Here is a 17,328-nt window from a genome sequence, read left to right as displayed (position 1 = left end):
CTCAGTAAGCGGCCCTCTGTCCAAAATAATTGCCCGCCCCTGGTCTAGACAAATTTTTCAGCCTATGATTAATTTAAAATTGGAGTTAGGGTTCAGTAAAAACATCAGTAACTTACTGGTAAAATGCCACAGGAATGCTGTAATTTTCCCAGACCAAACCTTATAAATCCAGAAAAATTCAGTTATATCTAAAATAAAACTACTGAAAGTAAGAAAAGAACAAGCAAGGCACACAAAAAAACTCTTTGCCTTGCAGTAAGTAATTCCATACAATAAACTATTTAAAGTCTGTGGCCTCACTTTAGCTAAACATCAGCTTAATTTGACTAATCTCTAAGGAAAACCACAAATGTTTGTAGCTTGGAATAAACAAAACCATCACCTCCTTAATGTGAGGACTTCTATAAAGCTACACTAGGGCTCTGATTACACTTGGTTGCTTTCTGTCACTGGAACAAACCCACATAGCTCCACAACAGGGTCCATGCTGCCAGAACATGAAGGCACAGGCACAGTTTGAGCGGCGCCAGCAGGCAGAAAAAAAAAAATGTGCATTCATATCTGCATATGCCTTCTGTAGGCCACAGGCAATGTAGAGTCTGTTCGTCTGTCTGCGTCAGAAAGCTGGTGTAAGAATGGGTTCTGCTGCACAGGGGAGCTGTGAGTACAAACTGTCAACAAAACCACATAGCAGGGACCTTATATTAAACCAAAAATTTAACAGGTGCCTAAATTCAATTAAGAACTGAGTATCTAATTACTGTAGGCTTATTGGAAGCATTGGATGTTGGCTACAGCCGAGGCTGGGGATTGATGAGGGTATGCCAACATTCCTGCTGGGACTATAACTGTAGGTTCCTGGTTACAGGATTTTGCTCTTCTGCTCAGGATCAGAAACAATGCCATATTTGAGATCAGGAACAATTTTTATCCCAGTGTCAGATTGGCATGAACGGTGGTGGGATTTTCACTTCTCTCTGTAGCAAGGGGCATGGCCCTGTTCCTTGGATCTCTCGAGTATATCTGAACAACGTAGGATATTGATAGTACCTTCAACCCCCTGCTTTACTTGGGGTAGGTTAGGGTGTTCTTGGTGTTTTCAACAAGATGTCTTGCAGCTGTTGAACAGAATTTTCTTATTTAGTTTTAGGAATAGGTTAAGTAAGCATGTGTAGGGGATGGTTTGGATAGGGATGCTCCTGCCTTGGGCAGGGAGCTGGACTAGATCAGCAGCTTTCAACCTTCTGACCCTGTGCACCAGATCCAGCTGCAGATCAATGACCTAGCATGTAGGGCTACAGCTACATCATCTAGCCTGCAGGACTCTCCACAAATCTGGACACATTCAGCAGCAAGAGACTGGCAATTAACACTGCCACTACTAACCCTGCTGTCAAATTTCTGGACCTATGTGGAGCCCTGGGCCAGATCTGGCTGCAGGCTATATGCTGAGCACCACTGAACCACGTGACCTCCTCAGCAACATCACTTATCTTGTAACACTACCACGTATGGTAATAGTGAGGCACTTTTTCCTAAAAGGGAAGTGACTAATTTAACTTTGTTTACCACGAAAGAAAAACATGGGATTTGTTCTTGTTTGTTTTTCCTTCTTCCTCTATTCTGCTGTTGAAAGCAACTTCCTGGTCTCTTTTGTCCCCTCCTCTGCAAAAAGTTTTGCTTTTTTTTTTTTTTTTTTTTTTTTTTTTTTTTTTTTTAACACAATAACAGGTATTGAAGCCCCAAATTTCTATTTCCCCAATACTATGAATGACTAGATAAATGTCAGATTATCATGTTACTGAGGCTGGACTAAGACAAATGTGATTTGTATTAAGACTATATTTACATTAGGAGCACTGAGGAATACCAGTATGCTATAGCACCCTTAACATGGATGCACATCTCAGGCAGTTGAAGGCCAGGGATAAGGGGGCTTAGCCCCCCACAAACATGGTGCAGCAAGGAGGGTGGTAGGACAGCCTGGGTGCAGGCTCCGAGTGGCTGCAGTGGGGTAGGGGGTGGAGGGAAGGAGTGTGCACAGACAGATGCGGAGCCACAGCCTGCAGCAGCCCCGTGCCATGTAGAGCACTGCCCATCACAGCAGGTAAGTCATGGGGAAGACCATGCAAGGAGTGGGGGGGCAGATTGAGGCCACCACGGTGAGGAAGGGAGAGAGTGAGGTAGGGGCAGGGCTGGGGTGAATGGGGTGGGTTGTGGGAAGGTTGGAGTCCAGGCAGCTCATTCAGGGGCAGAGGGACTCCTGCCGCTGCACTCATCTCAGCAGAGCCCCAGGGAGGCATGTGCCCCCCCGATGTGTGCACAGGGTAGAGGTGGGCTGTCACTGCTCACTGGGTTCTGAGTGCTGCTGCCTGGGAGCAGCGCAGTGCCATGTGTCTGCCATGCACTGACTGAGCCTTGCCCCCTGCCTGCCTGGCAGGGGTAGGCACAGGCACATGGCATCGCACCACTCCTGGGCAGTGGTGCTCAAGAGCCCAGGGCACAGCAGCAGCCCACCTCCACCCCACGCACAGATCCAGGGGGCACGTGCCCCCCATTCCTCTGCTGAGATATGTGCAGCGGTGGGAGCCCCCCCCATGCCCCGAATGAGCTGTCCAGGCTCCAACCCTCCCACAACCCGCCCCATTTCTTGGGCCCCATTCGCCCCAGGGAATGGGGGCTCCAACCCTCCCACAACCCTGCCTCACTCCCTCCCTCACTGCGGTGGCCTTGATCTGCGCCTCCCACAGCCCTTCCCCACAACAAGCATGCACTCAGACCCCCCAAATAATATTTTCTCCCTTTGCCCATGATGCACATTGACTGCCAAAGCTACTCGTACCAAAATAGCAAAGCCACGGTTGGTCAAAGACTGTCTAAAACAGTATTTGAAAGCATCTTCAATAAATACTTAAATCTCAGTTGCTAGATTAGTTAAATGCTTGCATCAACAATTAAGGCTGTCATGCTTCCACATTTGATAAAGTGAACTCGAGTTAACAAAAACTTGTGCTCTCTATACATCTTAGATTAATTAGTCTATAAGGTGCCAATCTACCCTGCATACTTCTATATCCACATCTCTGGATCTCCAGATAAACAAGACTGCTAAATTTTACATCAGATGTTTCAAGACAAGAGGGTGGGGTGGGGGGGGGAGAAGGGAGGGGTGGTCTTTACAGTTTGTTCAGGTCCTCTTTATACCTAATAAAAGTAGCACTAGATACACAAAGCCTTGTCTATAAAAATTACATTTTGCTCTGAAAGGAGATTGCTGTAGTCAACTACCTGAGAAACCAAGAGTAAAGTTTATACAGCCACAATTACATGCCTGCAGCCACATATTTTTTACAAAGAGATACAGCAGAAGCAAACCAGTGTTTGGTGTTGACATCTTCATCACCCCAAAACTCTTTGCTCTATCAATGCTAGTATTTCCCCATTAAACTGAGCAGAAGTATGCTCCAATGTATATGGCTAGTTGTATGTACAACCAAAATTAACGTCCAATAGTTTGGGATCCATAGTATTAGAGATTAATTCGGTCTGGGCATCAACTGAGCTAAAAGGCTTATGTTACAGTAAATGCGACACACATAAAAGCTGACGATCAAATAAGTTAAATGGAATGAGCACTTTAAGTTGTTAGAAAATTAATGTAGATCAGTGACTTTCATACCACTCACAGTGAGAAGAAGAATATATCATCTTCTCCTCACATGTGACTCACACCTCCCCCGCTTTGCCCCAAAGGTAAGCTGCTGGAAATTGGAGTACACATTATAGGTGAGAAATATAGTAAGAGCAGGTTCCACTACTTACAGGTGAAACAAAGTAAAATCTGCAGCAATTAACAGAAGAGGAAGAGGGACCAGGAACAGCTGGCAGACATAAAGACTGCTTTGAGAAAAAGTTAGCTCCATTAGTGGAACATCAAGACCTTTAAACAGAGGTCATTAACACGTGTGGAGTAAAGAACAACAGTCATTAAATCAACTGACTCAGCTGCCGGCACAAAAATACCATGGCTGCTGCACTGTGAAGTAGGAAGCTAAATAGGATGCTTCTATCTTTGGCACAAAATCAGTTTCCTCGTTTAATAAATGTACTCCAATGTTGGGAGTGCGATTTTGGGGATAAGGTGAATGAGGATATAAAAAAAATACAGTAATACAAGGTAAGTTTTTTCTTCTTCATTCTGTCTTTTAAAACGAAGAATGCATTTAAAATTTTGGGACACGTTGGTACGGTACAGTATGGTATGGTTTGGTACAGCGCGGTATGGTATTTTCCTTCCACCACAGCCTTATTTAGTTTAATAAGCTAATTATGTTCTTGAGTATCTAATTCAAACTGTGGCTCACACATGGGACCCCTAGTAGTCAGTAAAGTGCTTGCAGGTCAAGTGGCACTTGGACTTTTGTTTCATGCTGCTTCCAGGCTTCTCATTATAAAGAACAGCTAAGTTCACTGGGCTACCCAGTTCATTATTCTCCCCTTTAAATAAGTGAGTCAGTGAGATGGGGCATAGTAAGGTGGTGCAAGACAACACCATGCAAAAATACCTAAGCTAGCTGTGAAATCTGAAATATTCCAAGCATATTAGATTGATTACAGGGTGAGTCCAGACAAGCGTGCATGTGTTGTACACAGCCCTACAGACCTATCTATGGCACCACACATTGCACATGCAGGAGATCCCTGTGCTAATTTGCGGCACGGGGTGGGTTTGACACTGGGAGACCCTGGTGTCGAAAAACACCTGCACCTAAAAAAAAAAGTGGGGCAGCGTATGTGGTGGCAATGTGTGCCACCCGAAACTGGAGCCGGGACAGCCAGTGCCACACTCTTGGGAGCTCGCAACTCTCCATGCATCTGGATTGCTGCCACTGCAGCCCCCAAAGGCCCCCAGGTAAGGCTGCTAGAGCCAGCTCAGATGCTGGCCCCAGTCTCCCCTACTCCAGAGGCAACATGCCACATGCCAGAGCACATATGCATGGGCATTCCCCATGGACAAGTAGTAGCGGCACATACTGTGCCGCTGCTGTTTGTCCCTGGGGAAATGCACATCCCTGCTCATGAGCATGCAGCCAAGAGGGCTAATTATCTGAAGTGATAATTGGGGCTTAAAGGTTGCTTACAGAGGTTTAAAAAAACCCAACGAACACAAGCCACTTTACCAGAAGCAGCAGTGCACTAGTTTGATCTGGCTCTGCAGCATCTGTATAGACTATTTGCTTCAGTGGGGCGATCTGGCACTTTTATCTAAAGCAGACTCAATCAGCTATTTGATAAAAGCCCCAAAAAAAGCCCCACTGAAGCACCCGATCTATACAGGTTAACACAGAGATTTTGCAAGGCGAAGCAGAGAAGACAATCTTCAAAGTAATAAATCCTCTTTCTAGAGCTGGAACACTACATCAAGGTTTTTTTGAGACTCTAAGAACTATCAGTCAGATTTGTGAAGGACTGTACACTCTTCCAAATGAATAAAAAATGGGCAGACAATATCCCAGATGAATAGGTGCAAACATCTTAAGGTTTTCCTTGCTATTTATTTTCTAAAGTAGAAATTCTCAGGAAACAAAGAAAATACAATTACATGAAACTTACAGATCTGTATGTGAATCATGACAACTATCATGGACCTCCAAATGAAGCTAGAGGAAAAACAGACTTACAACTTGAACCATTTTGAGATATCTGGCATATCTTGGATCCTTTGCTACAGTGATGACATTTTCCTCTGCTGCTTCCGTTTTCTGTAATCCTGTCTCATGTATACTGTTTTGCTGTACATACAGAAAATTAAACCAATAAGTCAATGACACAGACTAAAAATACTTCAAAAATCAGTAAGACTTTAAACCTCATGGTAAATAACTTATTTTTGTACCAGTGTAAGATTATAGATTTCTAATATTTCTGTGCACCAAAGATGCCATACATAAATTGTTTATGTATGATGATTTTTTTCACGTTAAAAGGATTTTAACAAAACAACTGTAATGAATTCAAATGAAGCACTTCCGAAATCAAATAATAACAGCATTTCATAATGACAATAATAAATCACTACATGTACTGGAATAGACACAAATGCATGTTTACTTATATAATGCACACAGGTTTTCCACAAAAGACAATGCTCCAAAAATGGATGTGTGCGTGTGTCTTAAGTGAGGAAGCCAATTTTTGAACCACGTTTAACACACAGGGGCACTGTAAGGGCTGTCCTTTTCCAGAGAGAGGGAATGTTCACCATCAAAGTTGGTTTTAACCCTCTCACAGCCACTGCTGAATAGGTGATAGCTTTTGGGTGAGCAGACAAAAGCTGTTGCCAATTCGGCAGTGGCTGTGAAAGGGTTGAAACTAGCTTTTGGCTGAGCCGCAATATTCAGGATTCAGTCATGAATGGAAAAACCTTTCTTTTCATTCTGCCTTCCTAAAACAAGGTGAGTGTCTATTCAGTGTATAAGAGAAAATATGGTAAATTAAAAGAGGAAAATACCTAAGAGTTGGCTGTTTTGTTTTTGTTTTTTTATAGGCAGCAAATGCAGAAAACAAATCACTAGCCATTTAAAACACCTCAGATATTATATTTACTTGCATACCACCTGTACCTTCCCCCAAAAAAATCATCCCTCCAAAACTGAGGTGCATGTAGGCAGGGAAGCACATTTTTCTTGGCTGGAATAGAAACAGGGAGGGACAGCAGCCATTAAGAACACAGTGTCTGCTTGCTTTTAAGATGGCTACTGTTTCTGTGGCCCAAGGGAGCAAAAGCTGTTAAGTCTGAGAGCTCTGTAGCTCATGCCTGAAGCAGCAATTGGGGTGACTAAAGCAAATGAGCTGCAACATGCAGTACATAGTATCTTGATGAGAGTTATGGTGTAGAAAAAAACATTTTATTATTTATAGAAATTCTTTACTATAAATAGTTCCTTATAGGTTAAGCCTTGCTCATGGGCAACTCATGCCTCTTGATTTTGGGGGGGGGGGGGGGGCGGGCACCAGCATCCGATCACCAACCGGGGGAGAGGGGGTTAACCACCAGCACAATTACCAGTGCCAAACTGGAAGTGCTTCTCTTGGTGCCACCAGAATCTTGGGGCGGAGGTGGCAATTGGCCATTGCCCCCTACTCCTCAGCCAGCAAGGGCCAATCTCAGGGGGAGCACATGCCCCCCCCCCACTCTCCTATGCATTGCCTACAGTCTTGCTAGTGCTTTTACAAGGGGCTGGGGCCTAGTCTTATTGCTGTACTGCCACAGTAGGTAGTTCTGGCCATCTTACCAGGACTGTTCTCTGGGATGCCACACTTCGTGGACATAGTTTCCAGGAGCACTTATTTTATGTCACAATCAGCCCAATCCATGATTCTGGAATGTTTTTGTCTACAAATAAATGCGTATTTTATTTGGGGAAGGGAGGTGGTGGGGTGGGAATGCATGGGTGGTACACACGTAAATATATTATTAGCACAAATAAAGTATCTGTTTAGACAAGTGGTGACCAATCTTTTTGCCCCGTGGGCTGGACGAGCAGTGCCTAGTTTGTCTGCAGGCCCAATCTGCCCCATGGGATGGGAGGGGAGGCAGCCCAGTGTGAGGTGGAAGGGGAAGTGTGATTAAAGTACAGGTAGTCTCCATAATGCTATCATCTGGAATATGGGATTTGATATTTTTGTTTCATTCATGATCATTCCCAACTTTGTTTACTTAAGTCATTCCTGCATGCCAGACACGTGGCATGGGTCTGGTCCACCAATGTTAGATCCCCCCACATCCTGAATCCAGGGCATGCAGTGCCCGTGTAGGGCTGGTCCAGGATACACACTGCATACAGCATCTGCTCTGGTTAGTCCAGGACCCACACTGCATACACCTACTGTGGATCAGGCAGGAAGGGCACTGCAAGCAGTCCAGGTCCTGAGCTAGGCACTACACGCAGAACCACCCTGGACTACCTAGAGTAGGTGTCATGGGCAGCAGTCCCAACCCAGCTGAAGCAGTCACTGCAGGCAGCATTTGCAGACCATTTGTATAGGACCAATCCAGTGCACACTGCATGCATCATGTGGTTCAACTATGAGATGCAGGGGCAGCACTGGGGGCTGGAAGATGGGGCTCTGTGGGCCAGATCTGGCTTGAAGGCCAGATCTTTGACATCCACGACCTACTTAGTAGAAGTTCCTCTTTAGTTTCCAAGGTAATTTTTAATATTTCAGATTTATAATTTGGTTTGGTTTCTTTCTTCCATTATACTTGCTTGCTCCAGCTAGTTCAGCCAAAGAGGAGCTCTATAGAAGAAATATACTTTCTAAAATATTTATTTCAATACTTACTTCTGATTGAGGAGATACAGATGTTGATTGTTGTTCTGTAGTGGCTTGTAGAACTGGACCATTTGTAACACTATTCACATTTCCACTGGATACTTCAAATTTGACATCTTCTAGGCCAGGAATTGAAGATAACTGAATGCAGAAGACATTGCCAAATAAACAGTGAGCATGAAATTTTAAATAAAGGAATAACATGTATTGGCTCTTACCTAGAAACTAACACTTTATATCAGTCTAGCACACAGCTACAATCACCAATTTATTTTGTACCGATGTTCCAAGTAAGTAGAACAATAGCTTCATCATTAGCTTGGGATTTCAATTTGAAAAACAGGGGAGAGAAGGTGTTCTGTTTCTCTCATGTGCTATCTACATTACAGTTTCATAGTTGCTAGGGTAGGAAGGGACCTGAGCAGATCATCAAGTCCGACCCCCTGCCATGGGCAGGAAAGAATGCTGCTGTCAAACAACCCCCGCTAGGTGATTATTTAGCCTCCTTTTGAAGACCCCCACGGTAGGAATGAGCACCACTTCCCTTGGAAGTTGGTTCCAGATCCTAGCTGCCCTGACTGTGAAGTAGTGCCTCCCGATATCTAGCCTGAATCTACTCTCAGTCAACTTATGGCTGTTATTCCTTGTTACTCCCAGTAGTGCTCAGGGGAACAGAGACTCTCCCATTGCCTGCCAGTCCCCCTTGGCCAGTTTGTAGACGGTCACCAGATCCCCTCTCAGCCTTCTCTTGTGGAGGCTGAACAGGTTCAGGTCCTGTAGCCTCCACTCGTAGGGCCTACTCTGCTGCTCCCCGATCATGCAAGTGGCCCTTCTCTGGACCCTCTCGATGCTGTCCTCATCCTTCCTGAAGTGCGGCACCCAGACCTGGACGCAGTACTCCAACTGTGACCTGACCAGAGTAACATAGAGGGGGAGGATCACCTCCTTGGACCTGCTCATGATGCATCTATGGATACATGACAAGGTATGGTTAGCCTTCCTGACTGCATCCCCATCCTGCCGGCCCATGTTCAACTTGGCATCAGTGACGACCCCAAGATCCTTTTCTGCCTCTGCACTGATAAGAAGGGAGTTCCCCAGCCTGTAGGTATGGTGCTGGTTCTTCCTCCCCAGGTGCATCACCTTGCACTTGTCAGTATTGAATCCCATCCTGTTCTCATCCACCCACCCCTGTAACCTGTCTAGATCTAGTTGTAGCCTGTCCCTCTCCTCCAGCATGCCCACTTCTCCCCACATCTTAGTGTCATGCGCGAATTTGAACAAGGCGCTTTTCACCCCCTCGTCCAAGTCGCTGATGAAGATGTTGAACAGTGCAGGCCTGAGGACCGAGCCCTGGGGGACCCCTCTGCCCACATCCCTCCAGGACAAAAAAGACTCGTCCGCCACCACTCTCTGGGTGCGACCCTCCAGCCAGTTTGCGACCCATGTGACTGTGCCTAATTTTTTAATGGGAATGGGGTGACAGACCGTGTTGAAGGCCTCCCTGAAGTCCAGAAAGACTACATCTACTGCAACACCCAAGTCCAAAGATTTTGTGACCTGGTCGTAGAAGGCCACCAGGTTGGTCTGACAGGACCTGCCTCTAATGAACCCATGTTGTTGCCCCCAAGCATGATTTCCCCTGCTGGTCCCTTGCAGATGTGCTCCTGGATAATTTTCTCAAAGAGCTTCCCCAGGACCAAGGTAAGACTAATGGGCCTGTAGTTTCCTCGGTGCTCCTTCCTCCCTTTTTTGAAAATGGGGACCACAATGGCTCTTTTCCAGTCCTCCGGCACCTCACCAGAGCACCACGAGTGCTTGTAAAGCTGTGCCGGGGGTCCCGCAATGACCTCTGCTAATTCCCTTAGCACTCTGGGGTGGAGATTGTCAGGACCTACTGATTTGAACATGTCTAGATAGTACAGATGTGAAATTTTTACAGTACCACCAGGGATAGCATTAATGCAGGAAGACTTTAGTTTGAACCAATTTGCATTCTAACAGAGCACAGAGATACCACTACACAAGAGAGGTTCTTGCCCAGAGGAGCATTCCATCTTTCCACTCTTCTGTGAACTATGAAACTTCATAACCTAAAGAAAATATGATTCTACATCCTGCTTACCACCAGACAACTTTGAAGTAAAAAGACTTTTCCAACTTTTCTCTGATCCTAATCTGCACAAAATGAACTGTTTCAAACAGCAGACTTTACCATATCTTCAGCTCTCCAGTGAAACATGAATTTTCATTTTTACGTAGGAGAACTTTTACAAACTTTGCAATATCCTATGCGTGATGAAGGGTGTCTGTGCCCAAAAGCTTGCAAATAAATATATATGTGCAAATATCTAATTAATCTAATAAAGGATATCACCTCTGCCATGAGTTTTGGCTTCTTTAGTTAAACTGGTAATCCACAGAGAATGTGGCATCTGCTGTGCTGCTCCCTTTATGGAGGAAGAACCAGTAAGCAGAACAACCTACAATATGCACCAAGGGTGGCTACACAAACCAGCAGTTGCACGAAATCAGATAGAGCTACTCTGCATCTTTGAAATCTTCTCTACAATCTTAAGGATCACATTTTATAGCTATTGAAAGCACTGCACATTTATTCAGGACAACTTCAAATTCAGCCTGTAAAGGCCAATTTTTCAAGATTAGCACCTATTCAAAAAACTTCTGAAAAAAGGTAAAGCATAAACATGGGAACCTTCTCCATGTATTGACACTCTCTCAGAAGTCTGAATGAACAGTTCTAAATAAGGCGCTTGTTCCTGCTTCATGGGGGTATCTACATAAATTGCTTACTGCAGAGTTGCTTAATTAGCTGCACAGAAAAGTGTCTCCTATCCACATGTGCAGAGCCATTAACTGCACCATAGGTTAGCAGTGCCCAACATGAGTACTATTCTATGGCAGAGTTATTTACTCCACCACAAACCATGTGTAGATGGTGACTAGGGCTGGCTGGGGCATGAGGGTGCTACACTGCGGGGCTGCCTGCAAGCTAGCCTTGCACTGGAGCACCCTTGTGCCCCAACCAACCTCTCCACAGCATGTTGAGTGAGACTGGAGCAGCCCCAGGTGGGCAGACTAACCCCTTGGGTCCCTTGCCCGCCGGAGCTCAACATACTGTAGTCCCAGGCACACATGTAAATGCTGCGCCCAGAAGCAATCAAAATGATAAAGATATTATTTCCACTATATGCTGTCTTGTCCTTTTTTCTTATAAGATAAATCTGTTGTGGCAGATCACGTACAAGCAAATTTGCCACAAGCTTTTGATTTAGCTTGATTTAGTTTTCAGAGTGACAGTGAAACTTATGTCACTCTGAAAGCTTTTACTATGTTTGATTAATTCCATTACAGTAAGATTCTGATATTTGTAGCCTAGTACAATAAACTACTATTTACAAGGGAGATGTTAACGTACAATGCTCTAAAAGTCTAACCAAAAGACAAAAAGTTTGTGTGTATAGACAAACCTTTGCATCCAAAATATTAAGCGTTGTTTCAATCTGTTGAATACGGAGGGAGAGTGCTGACAGTTTCTAGGAGAGAGTTAGAACATGAGGAAACTGTTCTATGGTCTTAGCTCATCGATACAATATAAGTGACACGGAATCTCTTGTTACAAAATAACTTAAGTGGGGTAATTACACAATTATGAATATTGTTGGCTAGTGAAGTTTATAGCAATAGTTAATATTTGAAAATAATGTTCTTGCACAAAATGCTTTTCTAATTAATGGTAACCCTGCCAACAGACCACAGAGGGGATATGGGGCCATAATAAGTTTCATAGTAAATGAGAAAGCTATTGTAAATAAGCTTTTCATAGTTTTGTGGTAATAAAGTTGGACCTACTATACCCTCAGACGTAAATGTTACTTGCTTCAAAAAGCTTTCTTTCAAAACCAAAGAGAAAAGGGTGTGAAATGTATATATGTAACTGTACTTGCCAGGAGGGGCTGCAGAAAAGAATAATCTGATAACAAATACAGGGAGGTGAATGGAAGTCATTTATGGTCAAAACCCTTTACAGTCAAAACAAACTGAAAGCATCAAATGCTCCAACTGCCCCTCAATCAAATTTCATGCAAAGTTCTTTTTAAATGCAATTTATTTTTAAAAATTCATCCATAAAAACTGTTACTTCTTTAACTAATCATTACCATGTTCAGCCAGAGCATCCAAGCAAAATTGGCTAGCATGCTGGTTGGCAGTTACGTAGCATTCTGACAGCTTTCTGGCAGGTTAGCTAGATTCTGTCTGGCTCTTGAGCAGAAGTTTTAACACCCAGAGAAAGTGGCAGTTGTGCCAATGCTTTAGAAAAATAAGGAGGGACATGGTTCGTCTTCCTGACAACATAGCGACTTATTTACAGATGGTTTTGTCCTTTCCAGATGAGTTAATCTCCTTTTTAAAAGGAAACCATAGGCCCCTTAAATAAGTGGTACATACCCAAATAAATTATACAGAGTTATAAGTCGGTCTTAATTTAACAAAAGCTAGAAATTTCAAAGTTAAGGCCAGTGTTGACCTTAACCTTGAGTTTCCTGGCTTATGTCAATTTAAGCTGTGACCTGGGCAGCTAAAACAGATTCTGTATTTAATGAAAAAAAAAAATCACTCTTGGAGGTTATAAAACAAGTATTTAGTCTCTTATGTAACTATGAATTTAAGTTTATGTAAATATGAATTTATCTTTCACAAAATGCTTATTTACACAGTTTAATATCTGTGGGTCACTCGGACTTCACAACTTTATTGTACTGGGAACCACCCCTCCACAGCTTCATATATAGGTGCTTTGTAATACGTATTAAATAGACATTTTAAACATGAAAATTTGCTCTGTATTTTCTTAAACACTAAGGATCAAGTTCAGGGCCACAAATAACAGAACCTTTCAGCAAAATGATGAATCTACAAGGCATATAGAAGCTGAATTAATCTCTCATCTTTTGACAAGGCCCTTTCAGAAGGGAAAGAGCTTGTACAATGCAGTTCTGTGACTAATTAGAAAACTCTGGTTTCTAGAGCTGTCAATCTGGAACATTTACATGGATGCTACATTTACTATAAAAATCTGTCAGTATCGGCAGTCTTCAGTTTCATTTCTTTTTGTTTAAAACTTCTTAAAACAACTGGCTCATGTGATGTGCTAGTCACCTGCCAAATTTTGGGAGTGTTTTGTAGTATCAGAGTAATTTACATTCAGTTTAGCTTAGCCCACTTTCAAAGCTGAGGTGGAGGCTAACTTGCCTGGAAGGTTTGGCATGACATCCTTAGTCCCAGCTGGAAGAGATACTGTTATTCAGAGCAGGTTAAGCCAAACTGAAATGAGGAACACTTGAACCCCACTGAAATGGGGAATAAGAATCTCTGCACATAGAATTGATCAGAAAAGCTCCATACCTCAACAAATCCTTGCATGTCCAAAGATGAAATTGCTATTATCTTGGTAAAATTAGAGTTCACACAGGTGAAAGCATTTTCATTATTAACTTACTCAAATTAAACCTTGAACAGGTTGTGGATCGAGTTTTTCTGTTCTACTTCACATAGTTATCTGGTACCGAGACATATCAATGGAATCAGTTCTATAGGTAATATTTGTTCACCCAATACAAAATGATGCAATATGAACATACCTCTTCACAAACAGTAGAAAACCGGTTAAGAAACTGTACTGTGTGAACCACAAACTGGTTTAGAAATGCCACAGTTCTTTTCTGCTGAATAGCTGGAACCTATGTTACACAAAACAAAAAAACCCCAGAATTTACACACAGAAAACATGCATTTCCAATTCTTACCCTTGTATTCAAGACCCCATTTTGAAGTTTATATAAAAGAGGCTAAGAAAATATTTTAATCATTTGTCCTAACTATACCATGAATATAGGAACATGAAAAAAAATCAATCAATATTTTAATCTTCTAAGTGTGAGTGTAGAGACAAGGGAATACCACCTGAAAAAACAAAGAAGTTTTCATCACAAAAGAGAATGTTTTAACCAAAGAGCAATGCTTTCTGGAAGTCATCATAAAACTGTAAAAGGAAGTGGATCAGGGTCTCTCCCTTTGGGTCTCAGTATTGGGGAAATTAAGTACATTTACATAAACTAGTATCTAGTTACAATTGGGAACACAAAGCAGTTGTTAGCCATGTTAGCGTGAACTCAGGCAGAAGGCAGGGTAGAATGCACTTTGTTAGCTAGACACAAGACACCTTCAGAAAATGCCATCTCTTATTTTTCACTCATTTTTTCAGTACAGAAAAATAGTAGATCAATTCTACTGTTGCAAAGAACTCTGAAAAACCACAGCAGGGCAGAACTGTTTTAATACTATGGATTCCTGTTTGAAATCTGTTTATACTGTGAAGCATGCTTGCACACCTAGTAGTGCTGTGTGGTGCCTCACAGCACCCTCGAAAGAAACTCAAGGCACCCCAGGATGCTGTGGTACCTGGTTGAAAATCAGTGTTATAAACTAACTGAATTATAGAAGTACAGTATAAGCTCATAAATCTGGATACCAAAAATCCAGAATGATCAAAAATCTGGCACTGCCCCCCTGGACATGGAGGAGGAAGTTTGCAGATGGTGGCTGCCACTGCCATTCACCACACTGTGCCACTGCTCCATGTGCGGCCACTGCTCCAGGACCAGCTGCCGCTAACCTCCCCTCAGCTCCACGACCAGCCATCATGCCAGTTTAAAAAAATCTAGCATTTTCAAATTTCCAGCAAGTGCTCGGCCCCAAGCATGCCAGATTTATGAGTTTATACTGTATAAGCTTGTGTGAGCAAGAGCTCATCATTTCATCAGATAGCAACTTAACTGTCAGAAGGTTAAATGAAGGACACATGTGCAGCTATTTGCTGCAGCTTTTATTTTAAAGGATGCCACTTCTCCACACAGCTACAGCTCATCAACAGTCTCAAGCAGATGACTAGAGAAGCAGCACCCCTTCAAATAAAAGACATGGCCCACAGCTGGAGTACTGCAGCAGCTGTATATAATCCCTGGCTGGGTTTCAAATTCCCAACTTTGCCGGGGGGTGGGCCACACTAAGAAACCTAACCTTGTGAACTATTTGGTTCTATGTATTTTGAGAAGGTCTAATTATTCATGCAAATGTTTACTTAGGCCCAAAATGGGAAGTTTCAGAGGCACTGAATTTCTGTTGTTCTTAGATGTACAGCATCCGGTACAATAAGGCTTAGATTTGGACCGGCAAAAACTCCTGAAATATAAACAAAATGTAAAGTCTCAACCTTTGGGTAAAAATGAGAGAATATGAACTCGCAGCCCAATCTAAATACTATGATTACACCCCAATCTCATCTAAGACTATTGTAAAAATAGTGGTGGTTCCATAAGCAATCCAGATTTAACAAGTTGAAAAGTGTAAGACAAATATAGGAATCACCTATTCAGTTACTCATCCCATTTTGTAGTTCTGTTTAGCGTTGTGTTACCCCCAACCCAAGCAATGTCATAAAAAAATTGGACAGAAAATATTTAAGTTTATCTTGGGTTTAACACCTCCCAGAAACACCTGGGAGATTACTGGATCCCATGATCAATCTGAACTGTTCTGCATTCTGTTTTGCGGTTCGTAAGGAACTCCGAAATTAAATAAAAGCTACACCAACTTGAGAAATACTACTGTGTGAAACAGTAAAATTTTACATGGATAGTATTAATAGATGAAGTATTTTGCTGCATTCTGCTTTTGCAGCAGAGGACTTACCACTGACAGCTCTTTTTGTGCCAAAACTGTTCAGAGGTAGCAAAGAAAAGGATAAAGATATTTGGGAAAGAGAAAACAAGTTTCACGAAAGTGATTCTTTAAAGAGAGTTTAACTACCACCTTGTTTGGCCCCTACAGTTTGAGCTCCAAGGTCAACAGATCAGCTAATATCCTCCTCTTAACCCCAGACGTTAATAGCTAGTGCTATCACTATCTACCTACTTTGGCTAGTCTATAAGGTGCCTGATCTACCCTGCCTATTCCTGGACTGCAGACCAACACTCCCCTGCTCACAGACAGCACCAGGCGCAGCAAGTGAAATGGACTGCCCACAACAGGGGGGCTGCACCCGCTGATCTCACCAGGTCCCTTCCAGCCCTGAACTCCTGTGAATATCTACACTGGGAAACGAGCTCAGCTTTGACCACCTCTCATCACAGCTTTGATGAAGTGAGCTGCAGTCCACAAAAGCTTGAGATATACATATCGATATCTCCACAGCCGTCCACCCACTTTGGTTAGTCTTTCAGGCAGGAGAGATGCCATACCCAAGCAGAAGGCAGAGTCCGCTGGCACCTCACAGGCTACCCACAGCAGACAGACAGCTACAGCACGAGCTTCCCACTACCCCGCCTCCTGCCTGCCTTCGGACTACCAAGGCCCTGCCCACAGAGGACCCCAGGCGCAGCCACCTGAAATGGTCTGCACCCGAACGTCTACATGGGGAAACCCGCCCAGCTTCGAGCAGGAGAGCACCTCCCACTGCCGCATCTGATGAAGCGGGCTTCAGCCCACGAAAACTTGCGTTTCGAGCCCGCACCTTGGTGAGGTCGATGCCGGAGCCCACCAGGGGCAGCCCGTCCTCGTCCATCCCCCAGGGCAAAGGCTAGAAGCAACTCCCAGCCTCTGACCTCCGCCCGCCGGAAACAAAACCGCCTCCACAGGGCCAGCCCCACTCTGCGCATGCGCGGGAAAGCCGCTAAAGGAATGCATCATGGGAGTGGTAGTTCCGCCGAGGCGCCCCACCCCCAGCAGGCGTGGTTAAAGGCCACTTGCGTCCAGTTCTGGCGTCTCCACCTCTTAAAGGGGCCGAGATTAAGGGGAGGGCTTGTTTGTCTGACTTGATCGGCGGTATTTGGTTGTTTCAATAAAAGATGCCGCCCTAACACACCCTTGCCTCTTATTTGCCCCCCTCTCCCCGAGCGGGTACATCAGTGA

General features: G+C 43.8%; 1 protein-coding gene across 2 annotated transcripts in view; it reads right to left on the bottom strand.

The window, feature by feature from the left end:
* The window catches only part of WASHC3 (WASH complex subunit 3), a 29,791-nt gene extending 12,705 nt beyond the window's left edge, over nt 1–17,086 (bottom strand). Inside the window, exons 1-5 of one of the 2 annotated variants that reach the window (XM_090043236.1) lie at nt 16,931–17,086; nt 14,001–14,099; nt 11,829–11,894; nt 8,347–8,478; nt 5,682–5,792 (exon numbers count right to left, since the gene is read on the bottom strand). In XM_090043236.1, the coding sequence (XP_089899362.1) occupies nt 5,682–5,792; nt 8,347–8,478; nt 11,829–11,894; nt 14,001–14,099; nt 16,931–16,981 (459 nt within the window). In that variant the 5' untranslated portion in view covers nt 16,982–17,086. The remainder of the gene's footprint in view (nt 1–5,681; nt 5,793–8,346; nt 8,479–11,828; nt 11,895–14,000; nt 14,100–16,930) is intronic. The other variant, XM_090043237.1, reaches the window with a different exon arrangement.
* Between the last annotated feature and the right edge of the window lie 242 nt (nt 17,087–17,328).

The sequence above is a fragment of the Crocodylus siamensis genome, chromosome 4 (assembly GCF_052110815.1).
Source record: "Crocodylus siamensis isolate JL-2025a chromosome 4, ASM5211081v1, whole genome shotgun sequence".
NCBI lineage: Eukaryota > Metazoa > Chordata > Crocodylia > Crocodylidae > Crocodylus > Crocodylus siamensis.
The sequence above is the reverse complement of the archived record's forward strand: the minus strand, read 5'-3'. Positions and strand labels throughout refer to the sequence as shown.